General features: G+C 39.8%; 1 protein-coding gene across 8 annotated transcripts in view; it reads right to left on the reverse strand.

Annotated features, from left to right (window-relative positions):
- The window catches only part of tcf12 (transcription factor 12), a 134,381-nt gene that overhangs the window by 15,042 nt on the left and 107,121 nt on the right, over positions 1 to 12,218 (reverse strand). For 6 of the 8 annotated variants that reach the window (XM_067437408.1, XM_067437406.1, XM_067437404.1 and 3 more), the window contains 4 exons: positions 5,574 to 5,673; positions 4,130 to 4,269; positions 3,866 to 4,010; positions 3,330 to 3,400 (listed from right to left, as the gene is read on the reverse strand). In XM_067437408.1, coding sequence (XP_067293509.1) covers positions 3,330 to 3,400; positions 3,866 to 4,010; positions 4,130 to 4,269; positions 5,574 to 5,673 — 456 coding nt within the window. Of the gene's footprint in view, positions 1 to 3,329; positions 3,401 to 3,865; positions 4,011 to 4,129; positions 4,270 to 5,573; positions 5,674 to 11,326; positions 11,537 to 12,218 lie in introns of those variants that run through there. The other 2 variants (XM_067437409.1, XM_067437410.1) reach the window with 2 other exon arrangements.

Genomic DNA, 12,218 nt, shown 5'->3' on the forward strand with positions numbered 1-12,218 from the left:
TTCAGCTGATTTTACAGGCAGAGCAGCAGTAAAAAAAAAAAAAAACACTCACAGAATACATATGGCCTTTTAACAGCCTATGCCGCCCTTTACAATGTCTGCAGAAAAAAAAACAACCCCTCCTGCACACTAAATGCTGTGTGACACCTGCAGTCCAGCCAGCGTTCTCTGGCTTTCTGACACATCTGTGGTTGTTATTAAGTCAAAGGCTGGGCCCACGCCACACACCCGCTGCATGTCGCACATCACAAGTGAAACCACATGAGCACAAAAAAGCAGAAACCCTGCAAGAGAGCGGGAAAACGGCTAAACAAACAGTGGTGGTAATAATTCACATTTGAGGTAGACAAAATGTCCATAATCTTACAGTATGGTATATATCACAATTGTTTTATTTTAAATGTTTTATATTTTACATAACCATATTATAATTTATATATTACATAACCATGTAGTAATGTCATTATTATTTTTTATTTATACCCGACATAAACCAAAACAATTGCTTTATATCAAATGTTTTATAAATAACCATGTAATGTCCTGTTTTATTACTTAATTTGATTCTTTTTACTGATATATAACTGGGTCGCAGACATATACCAAAAGATAAAAATTACGCACCTAATTGTATCTTTAAAAAAAGTGTCAGGCGTAAAAAATGAAAAATAAAAAAGTAACACATTAGCGTGAAACATGACTGGCTGGGCAACATTAGAAGCCCTTGTAAAATCTGGATTACAAAATATTGGTTAACATATTTCTATGAGAATACACCAATCATACCGCCAGGCCCTAATTCAGATAACCCTCAAATTCTGCTTACATAGCATCCATAACGTCTCTTCTAATACATAATAGAGAGGAGATGGAATAGAGAAAAGCAGCTGGATGATGCAGAGAAAGAGAGAGAGAAAAGACATGGTCATTAATCTCTCTTTTTGGAGCTCATTATAGTGAATGAGTCTGGCCCGTGGCTGTGTGGATGGGCGTCTCTGGCTCATCTTCAGTTATGGATGAGAGGTAATAAAGCTGCTCCCAGCCTACCCAATAAACAGTGGCCGAGACGGGCACAGCCCTGCCCACATCACATTAACAAACCAATGCCTGTGCAACACTGCTGGTAGTTTTTTTCCACCTGACTGATGTTGTTTACGCGAGCATCCTATCTTTTTCAGAAATTTTGTCTGAAAAGGGGTTTTATGAGCCAAATGTCAAAGGAAAGTAAATATCCAAGGCATGCTCTGCATTCTGCTAAAATGGTTTTCTTTCCCATAATGGTTTCCACTATGAAATATTCAGGTTTTGATCCCAATTATCTGGTGGGATTTGAGAAAAAAACAGCTCTAAAGTTGCGGGCCATCACTTGCAGAGGATCATGAAGTCCATTTGACTTAAAAACACATCAAAATGCGGATACTATCATTATTAATCTTCTTATTAAACCCTGAATGCCACACTTTTGTGTTTCAATCAACTCTGCAAATCCTGCCTGGGGCTTTAGTACATTCATCTCTCAGAGTAGACAGAGAGAGATAGAGGAAGAGACAGAGGGGGCAAGTGATTATAGAGTGAGAGTGATATACAGAGAGATACAAAGAAAGAAATACTCTGCAACAATAACAGATATTGAAGATTCAAACATATACAATATACAACGCTTTATATACAATAGCATATATATACAATGTGCATTTAGTGCACATTTATTCTTCGCAAATTAAATTATTAATATAAACTTTATAACACCTTAGTATTTGGTTTGTTTGTCTTCCACTTTAAAATAACAGAAGCACTTGAGCAGCATAAGCTTCACAAGTTAACTTAAAACCTGAAGATCATGTACTCTGTCTGTACAGTGTCACATGATCAGTGTCACAAATGTACCGATTCGATTAGTGGCGTAGCGTACAATCTGAAATATACATTTTATGTCATAACGCTGCTTTGTTTTTAAGCTGTCCAAATCCTAAAACTTTTTTTTTATCCATGTCATCTCTAGACCTTTGGACCCAACTGTATGTTTCATGAGAGTTTTGTCTGGATGATTCTTAGCGGTTCACCAATAAAAAACAGCATCTGATCCATCATGACTGTGCTAGGCGAGCGTCCGTCTCCTCCGCCCTCATGCTTCAAAACCTCTTACGGTTGCTGACCTAATGAGTGAAAGCGAGCCATTTGGAGAGTCCTGGCTGACTGCTGTATCTCTAGTGTAACACCACTCATTTTACAAACAACAAACGGATCTCCGCCCCCTCATCAGTCACGCTGCTCTCCGCCAGCGGGGGCCCAATGAGCATAAACCATCCAAAAGGAACCTAAACAAAAGTGGCACAATGGGCAGCCTGCAAAGCCGAGCCGCAGCAGTTAGGACGTTTCCCCCTCCCTTCGTCCCTCCACCCCAGCCTGACCGTGTCCGTTTCACCGCAGCTTTATCATGCTAATAGAATTGAGTCTGCAAATACAAAAAGACTTAATTTGTGATTATCTTTCAGCCGCACTGTCTTGTGTTTGTTTGTGTGCCAGAGTGTGCTCTCGTGGCCTCACCCACAGTATCTTATTACAATTTTTTTTCTTTTCTTTCTTTTCCCCAATCAAAGAGCAGCGATTAGGCGTTTAATTTCTCAGAAGAGGAGGGCGCTACAACCGTTCCAATATCAAATGGTCAGAAAGAGCTTGTCCTTGGCCGAGAGGTGAGTCTACAGCTCCCGTCCGAAACAGTGCTGATCAGTCCAGATGTGTTCCTACTTTAAAAAAAGTCTTGTTGTGACTTACTGTTGGATAAGCAAGTCTGCAGGATTTTTGTGGAGCTAAATAAGTCTTTAAGTTAAGCTTGGCAAGTTTTAGAGGTTATTGTAAGCTCCAGTTTCAGGGACACATTAGGAACTCGCACGAACGCCAGCACTCATTATCCAAACCAATGTATAATCCACAGGCTTTTATGTACAGCTCCTTTTCTTGTATACTGCGAGATTAAGAGCACAATTATCCGGGCTTAGGTCCAGCAACATCCACAAACAGATCCTCTGACCTTATTCAATCTCTTAACCTTCTGCACTGCTACTAATACCCAGCCTAAGAGTACAAGTCCTGTCCTTTAAAGAATTAACTGCACCATTATGTCGGGTAATCTCACCCGCGTCTACAACGCAAGTTGGACAACATGAGGTATGTTTACGATGCCTGAAACTAGATACCGTTCAGTAGTTGAAATAATTACGCAATGTATTTCATCTGTTCTGGATGTATACGAAGGGAAGTCAATCCCTGTTCTCTGAAATGGTTAATGTATGGGTTAATCGGTCTGTTTGAACGGAGAAGGATCTCACCGAAGCCAGGGCTTTTCCCAGCGCGTCTCCAGTCTGAGAGCTTCCAGTGGTGTTCCCTCGGTTGGCAGCAGCTACACAAAGACCACACAGAGATACAGCATTCACATCAGAACAGAGCTGACAGAGACATTAGTGTCATGCATTTTTTATAGGCGAGTAGCAGCTGGTGCTAGGTGTGTGAACTGATCGAACTGAAAAAGTGCTGATATAAATACACAATAAATAACTTTTCAACAATGTTCAGGGATATTTTAAAAAATGATGTGATATTTGGGTGAAGAAAATTACTGATGTATAGATTATACATATGGCAAAACAAAATAAAATTTAAATGATTACTAATTATGCATAAATAATTAATAAATGCCAAGGCGGCATTTATGTAATCAAAAATAAAGTGAAAACAGAAAGTATTAATATATAGTTTAAAATAGCTATTTTCTATTGTAATGCATTTTAAAATGTAAATTATTCCCATGAAATTACTGATAAATCAAGAGTAACACTATAAATGTGATGTGTGCAGGACAATGTACCCATGACTCCCTCTGCGGTGTTGACAGGAGGGGTGTGAGACGCGGTGACGAAGGGTGAGGTGCTGGCACTGCTGCGGTGGAAGCTGGACATGGGTGGCAGGCTAGCATTGATGTCTGTGGGCGACACCGAGTGTGGCGGGTAGTTCTGAGACAGAGAGAGAGAATACAGGGACTTCAGAGGAACAGCAACTTTTTAAGCTTCATGAATACGGTTATACTACATAAAAGGTTTGCATTTGATCTGATCCCACAAAGTGTTCTCACCAGGCGGTCGTGTGAGTGCAGGTTGCTGTAGTTTCCAGACTGTGGCATGTGAGATGAAGATCCTCCCAGCATTCCCCCATAGCCTGGCTGGCTGATCCCATTGGACGAGTTCCACGGGTCAGAGGAATTGTGGGTCCCATCTGATTAAGCAACAAGCAATAAAATGTGAACATTTAAACATGGGAAATATATTTGTTTTCTAGTTTTAATATAAGCTACTTTGTAACTTTCTGACAAGGAAGGTTTTAATTGGGAGCGAGACCGAGGTGACATTAATGTGATAAATAATGCTGATAAACAAGGACAAACACAACACACAGTTTGATATGTGAGTTGAAGCCTGACCCCACACTCCTTATTTTGGATAGAGGATGTCAAACAGACCCGGCCTCTCTTTATGTCTGCTTTTACACTTGAGTCTGAGCCAAGCGCTGAGCGCAGCTGAGATAACATTCAGCCAGCCGCTGCTCACTTGCTTCCGCCTCAATTTTTTAAAGGAGAAATTCCTCACAGTCTGAAACACATGACTTGAAATGGCCATATCATCTTTTATCAGTCTTCATTGGAAAAGCTGGAATACGCATGGTTGGTTTACTATCTAAGTCTGTGAAGTCGGTAGCATGGTAGGCAGTGACTGAAATGTAAAGAAAAGGGTTCCCAATTGTGAAAATAAAAATAAAGGCTCAATGTGTGGGTTAGAGAAAGGAACACACCAGAAGTTGTTCAGTGTGGAAGAAGATTTAGCTTTAGAATTACGTATTGCAAAAAAATAAATAAAAATAAAAAATAAATAAATAAAATAACTCTAGGATGTAATTCTAGGATGCATAGGATGCTCTAGTTTCTGTGATATCCTAGAAACTAGTAAATGTAAAAAAAATTATAAGGGTTTTTGAGTCTTCGGACATTATACAAAACGCAGTACATGATTGCAAATGCATTTAGTTTTTTTTTATAACTCATCCGTTTACTTTATATAAACCCTTAAAGTTCTTGATAATTAAGGGCGTGGTTACTTTGAGTGGCAGGTGGATAGCCATTTATCCGCCGTCTATAGTTATTGTGTCACCTATGCTTGGCCCACATCCCGCCTCTTTGACCATTTTCTGTTACCCGGCGTGACGCGCGTTGACGCGTTGGCAAGAAGGCAGCGGCCAGCTTGTCTCTACTTTACGCTTCAGAATGGCTAATCGGAATCCTATGGGTGACGTCACGGACACTACGTCCATATTTTTTTACAGTTTATGTACTAGACATTTATAATATATACATATTATTTTTGTAACCCTTGGGGTTTATTGCTGCCACACTAATGCAACATTGTAATGTGAAATGTATACAACAAAACTGTGTTTACAATGCTTTGGCCAAGACTTCCTATACAAAATTGAAACAAAGTAAATAAAAAAGAACTAAAAAGTGAGAAAAAATGATCGCGACTGACCGAAGAAAGTGCTTGCAAACATACTGCTGGGGGGTTTGGGGGACGGGTAGGATGGAGAGTCTCTGTTGAAGTCGTCTGTGCTGGGAGATGGTGCATACACCTGCAAAAAGAAAAACAAAACCAGACATTACGACCAAAAACAACTGCTTTCAGCGGTATTCATATCTACAATAAACAGAGCAACCACTACATAGACACAATCATGTCACCAAGCGTATCTTCATACCCTCTGCCTAATTCACACATACCACAAAACCTGACTGCATAATACAAAACAAACAATGCAATGCAATGCAACGCATATGGCCAATTTACAAATTCTTTGATGTAACAGATGGCTAATTTAGAAGTCTTATAAAAAAAGGGAGGATTATCTGCAGCGTAGTGTGCGCTTCAGTGCTTAATTGTAATATAATGACGACGACATGCATGCCAGCCGAACAAAAGCATCAAAACAAATGGATTAATATGCGAGGGCGTTAGGGTGCATATGTGTTTGTGTATTACGCATGTGTATTTTAGGAGCTGTGGGGTTGGACAAGGTCGGGTCAGCGGAGAAGTGGTTACAGCTGCAGATGTGCCCATTCCAGTAGAGGAGGATCAAAGACATGAGGCTACAGCCCAGTAATGTGGCTCTCTCAGTTCATCTGCACCAGATGGGACAAAACCTCTCAGAGGGAGACAGAAAACACTGCCATGTATGACATGAAAAAATGCCAGGTAAACATGTTGAAGAGTCTCGCTCATTATCTGCATTAAGCCGGACAGACTCACTCAGGTCCTCACTTTCAGGTGTCCTCGTCACCTGCCATTTAAATTCCTCCCAGCGAGGAGCCGACTGCACCGTCATGTCGGTAAGAACCAATCCTTGTAACACAGAGCAGATGTGCAGCCCAATGTGTTTCAAGTTATTTCAAGTTAAACACAACCTCTCAACATCACAGCAACTTTTACTCTATAAATAAAATCACACCACATGATATAATGTTAATCCTCTGCAAGAAAGACTGGATCTTTTAAACAAGGCAAACAGGCAAAAGGGTATAAAAAGTAAGACTTAAGTAAATATAGAGTAAATTAAATATAGAAATATATAGAAAAAATATAAAAATATTTGTTCGGACAACAGTTGTATTACAGTTCTTTACTAAATGACAATACATCGGAAAAAGGAAATCGGCCTAAATTGGTTTGACTTATTTTTGAATAATTAAAGAATTATCAATTCATAATTATTTACACCAAATCCAGTCAATGTGACTTTTATCTTTGTTGATGCTCACAGCATCTGACATTTAAAAAATAAATAATATATCTGTCTCAAGATATGAACAAAACTCTTTACTGAATAACATAGTACATCATAAAATCAGAAATTTGTCTATATTCGTTTTTATTTGATAATACTTAATAATTCATTTATTTAATTCCTAATTATTTAAACTATAGTGAAATACAGACCAAAACAACAGAATTGCAAAATAAACAGTACATTTATGACATATAAAAACTTTATTAAGAAGTAAAAAATGAACATGAAATGCACTGGCAATTATTGTAGTAATTATAATCAAATATTGATTACATTGAATTTCCATTGTCAGATCCCCCTACTCATTAATATTTCAGATGTATGCAAAGATCCCCTTCATCACACACAAACACACGGCTGTAGCATGTCATGACACACTCTGCATTACGATCAACATCTAAAGCCTTTCAGTCAGCTTAGCCAGCTGTGTGCGGCCGGGCACCTTGCTGAGGCGGCAGTACGGGCCCATGTGATTGGCAGTGAGTGTGTTCATAAGCTGCGACGGGCTCCCGTGGGTGTGCAGGCGCACACATGTGACCCGGGCGCTGGAAGTCCCCTGGTGATCTCAGGTTAGGGCGGCGTGGGAGAGAGGCCTTTGTCTCCGCCTCACGGCTCAATGGGCAGCATATGGCAGCGGATAATGCTAATTGTCCGCTTTACCCCGAGCTAACCAGCCGACCCGTTAATAAACCTTCCTAAACACCGGCGCCCCGCTCCACCACCAGGATAGAGAATGAAAGAAAGCACGAGAGAAAGAGCAAAGGAAACGCTTCCTTTGACCAGAGCTTTAATTAGGAAGCTGTCAGTTATTCACTACCCTCTGATCTAAACACCCACGTTTACATTTTTCCCCTCATTGTCCTTCTTTTTAAATATTGAACGTGGAAATAAACTGTGGAAAAGAAATTAGTTAGAGTTCCCATACTTTTTTTCCAGTCATGTGTGATAGTTATAAGATCATACACTATATTTAAAATAATTTAGAGACTGCTGTTACAAAGTGCAATTTACAGCCACTATATAGGATATAGAAATATATATTCACTTTTACATGACTCTAATATTCTAGTATAACTTAATATTCAACAATATTATTGATCTGACTGTACTGATGCTGTTGTATGAGAACTGAGAGCTAGACGGTGACATCATTTTTTGCAGAACTGCTTTATGGATAAAATGAACTAATTTAATAATTGATGATCTTTCCTGTTATCACTAAAGCTGCTTTAAAACAATCTGTATTGTATAAAGCGCTATAAAAATAAAGGTGACTTGACTTTTTCCACTTTCCATTTTCCATAATAGCAGCAACCTTGCATATATTTCCAACATCGCAAAATTAATTTCAAGCTTGTCATTAAAACATAGTCACGAGCAAAAAGCAATAAAAATAGTATTTTTTGGTTTCAATTCCTGTGTGAGTAAATGGAGACGAAGGCTCACGCTGATGAGTGAAATGAGTTTTTCTCTCCTTTCTCGGCTGTCAGACCTTCCTTTGATCTGAAAACCACATCCATCACAACAACACACGGAAAAAAACACTAAACTGTCAACATATGGATAAGCCCAATGACAACAGTGAGAGAGGCAGGGAACAGAGAGAGCGAGAGAGAAAGAAATGATTATAGAGGGGAAAAAAAGGCAAAACAACAGACTAACCCACAAGGACGGGTTCAGAGCAGAGGGACTGCGAGTGACAAGAAAATATCCTGCCTCTGCATGTCACTTGTTTGGAGTCGGATCGCAGCCCGAGGGCCTTCCTTTTCAACTCCCATCTAACACACTTATCAAGGCGAAAAGGCACGCTACTCACGCACAATGAGCCCCTATTGAACACAGCAGCTCTGTCCTGAAGGGACACGTTTTGACTTTTAAAGCCAAGTCTGTCTACAAAGAGCAGACGGTAAAAGTTTGAAACTTAAAAGCGTTTTGTTCCTTACAGATACAGGTGGAAGCCTTTCGAGAGGAGAAAAACAACACGATGGTCTGCTTTGAACAACTACAGACGAGCACGCTGACTCATTATGCAAAGTTTCAACCAGAACAAAACCTTCAAAAAGGCAGAGTATGTATCTGAAAAAAAGAGAACTAAGCACTATTTTCCAGCAGAAGGTCCTAGAAATCTTAAAGGAAATGCTACCACCTTAAGCAAACACTTGGAAATACGTGAATCAAAGCGAGAACGGCAGAGAGGAAATAAAATACTTCACACGTCATAAACTGACCCAATCAAAGCCAGGGAGGCCGCTTGCCCTCTAGGGCCCTGCCATAAAATTATTGGTACCAGCCTGACATTCAAACAAATCAATGTGACTTTTATCTCTGTTGATGCTCACCGCATCTGACATTTAATAAATAAATGATATCTGTGTGCCAAGATATAAATAAAGCAACACAAGGAAGGGTTTATTGGGCATTTACCCACTGCTTTGGATCATAAAGCTCAACTCTGACCCAAGTGAGCCACATGCTCCTCATTTTCTCTTTCCTCCCAGCCTGCATTACAAGGCTGGAAATACTTAATATAAAAAAGATCAAAGTGAGCTTTGTGGTGCAGGAACAAAGAGATCTGTCATAATGGCCTACAAGGAAAGCTAACTCTGGACTCTGTCAGATGACCTCAAAAGAAGTGAAAACACAAGCCGGGGTCTTGCGTTTGTCCCCAGAAATGAGATTGGAAATTTAAGAAAGTTGTGCAAACATGATTGCTGCCGCCCTTGTTAAAAGCAGCACAAATAATGTGAACAACATTGAAATTTAATAAGCAAGCTCTTATTAAGCGGGTAACGGATCATTCTTAAATTCAGCAAACAGATGGAGAAATCTCCAGAGCCCCACGCAGACAGAGAGAGAAAGACATCAGGGAAATCTACTGGAAACTTTTCCCTCTCTACTGAAGTAGTGCTTTGCATCGTCTGGGGAGCAGCGACTCACTTTTAAGGAAGTAGGTGGAACATCCGACCCCACCCCACCCGACAACATGTTTACTTGGCCATAACTGATGATATACCATAGATATTGTTTTTTTATACAGCTAATTATATATACTACAAACTAACTATAACCTGAAAAAAATATTACAAACAATAATACTTATATTATAAATTATATATTAATAATAATAAATAAGTAAATTAAAAAAGAAGTAAATCTCAAAAAGGTTGTTTTTGTCATTTTTAATCTAGTTTATTGGGATAAATTTATCCTCAAACTCTGTCCTATAAAATATAAACCCACCCACACATCATGTTGTCTAGCTAAACAAGGTCATACCAGACTTTCTTACAAATATAATTTTTTTCTATTTCTAATTCTTCTGATTCTTTTTCTTGAGAGGTCATTCCCAAAGGTAAGTTTAATCAGATTTTGCTATCTTTTCAGAAACAACTCAGTCATGAGGAACAAGTGCCGGTTCAAGTCGCCACCTATTCTTTCTCATTCACATTCAGAGTTATTAATGTTCATTTATTTTTTATTTTCATGCTCTAATTATATGAATCATTTCTACTTTTGAGGTCATTCCCAAATGGAAGATTTATCAGGTTTTGCTATCTTTTCAGAAACGATTAAGGTAAACCCAAACGCCCACTCAGTGAGGCACAAGTGCAGGTTTGTATCGCCACCTCCTCTGTCTCACAAGCCCGCACCGCCAATCCAATCATCAAGCACCTGACAAACGTTCAGCACACGAGTGTTCACACAGACAGCCACACGCAGACAGGCAAACAGGCATAGTGAGAGGCACACAGAAATCAAAGGGCCTGTGGTGGAGAGGTTTAGGAGTCCCATCAGAATTCCTATAGAGAGAAGAATGCCTGGCTGATTAAAAACAGATGGAGGAACAGCGATGCTGCTGCTCTGAGCTCAATCTGCAAACAGGAAAGTCAAACCTCAACAGACAGACTCGCTTCCTTAATCATTCCCAGACTCCCACTTGTTATTATTGTGAGCCCATCTCAGTGCTCAGCAAAGCGGCCGCTTGGAGCTAACAGTGAGACACAAGTGCAGCCAGCATCAGTCACACACATCCACCAACACCAAATAATTATCCAAAATAAGTTCTTTTTTATCAAGAAAATGGAGACTTGCAGATATGTCAGTTTGCCTCTAAAACATTATTTCAGATGCTCACTCAATATACTTTTTTGTGGTTTTTTTTAAACTCTCTACAGAAGTTAAAATCAGGGTAGCTACTCACACTTGTTAAATGTCAAATGAAAGTAAATGTTGCCCTAGCTCAGACTGAGGTAATGGAAACACAGTCAGCAGTCACACACACACATATACAAGAGCAGAGCCGAGAGCAATGAGACCCTCAACTCAGTTTCAACACACTGAACTGACACGGCTCACCACTCCATTACACCCGGCAGCCCACCTTGCACATGAAAAACATGTTTACTTACACACATTTCCTCTAGGGAGAGAAGGCACTCACCGATTTTCCGTTGTAGTAATACATGCTGCCCATTCCAGGCACGGGGTAGGCGCAATACATGATAAAAGCCTCAGAGGTACTGGGAAAGACGTGGAGCCAGATACAGAGGATCTCTTTTCACCAACCCGCTCAGTACACATACATCCACTCGCTGCACAAGGGACTAATTCCTTCAGTGCTGGCCCCCTACACATGGATCTACTCACAGACAACTTATGCAAAGCAGGACCGTACCAACTCAGCCGGCAGCGAGGGGGTAGGGCTTATGGGAGGAGGAGGAGGAGGAGGAGGAGGAGGGGGACGGACCAATACCCAGAGCTTGGCTCCCTTAAAGCCTCATAAGTGCTGAGGCAAAGAGAGGAGGGGGAGATGGAGGATAAAGAGCGAGGGAGGGGCGGAAAACAAATGAGTAAGTGGATTGACTTGTACTTTAAAAAAAGAGACAGAAAGGAAATTAGAATGGTGGATTTTTTGTGGGCAAAAGGGTCAAGCAATACAACCGAAATGAGTGCTACGTTTATTTACCTGTTGATTCTTGTCTGTTCTTTCACAAGCTAACAAAATGAAAATAAAAAAAACTGAACTGATACACTTCAGAGGTGCACACAAACACAGAAACAGAAACACACTCTGGTCTTAATCCTTAGCTGATTAATCTTTTGTTTAGTGATTATTGTTTCTCTTTTATTGAGGGGTTAGATTGAGGGTATGGAGAGGATTTCCCCACTACATCAATAATCTTGCAAATGAAAAATAAGAAAAAGTTTTATGGATAATATATTATAGTTATACCATGTATTATATTAATAATTCTCAAAACTATTAAGTAGCACAACTGTTTTCTACTTTAATAAGAAATTCAGCTTTGCCGTCACAGGAATAAATTACATTT

This window comes from Pseudorasbora parva, chromosome 1 (assembly GCF_024679245.1).
Source record: "Pseudorasbora parva isolate DD20220531a chromosome 1, ASM2467924v1, whole genome shotgun sequence".
NCBI lineage: Eukaryota > Metazoa > Chordata > Actinopteri > Cypriniformes > Gobionidae > Pseudorasbora > Pseudorasbora parva.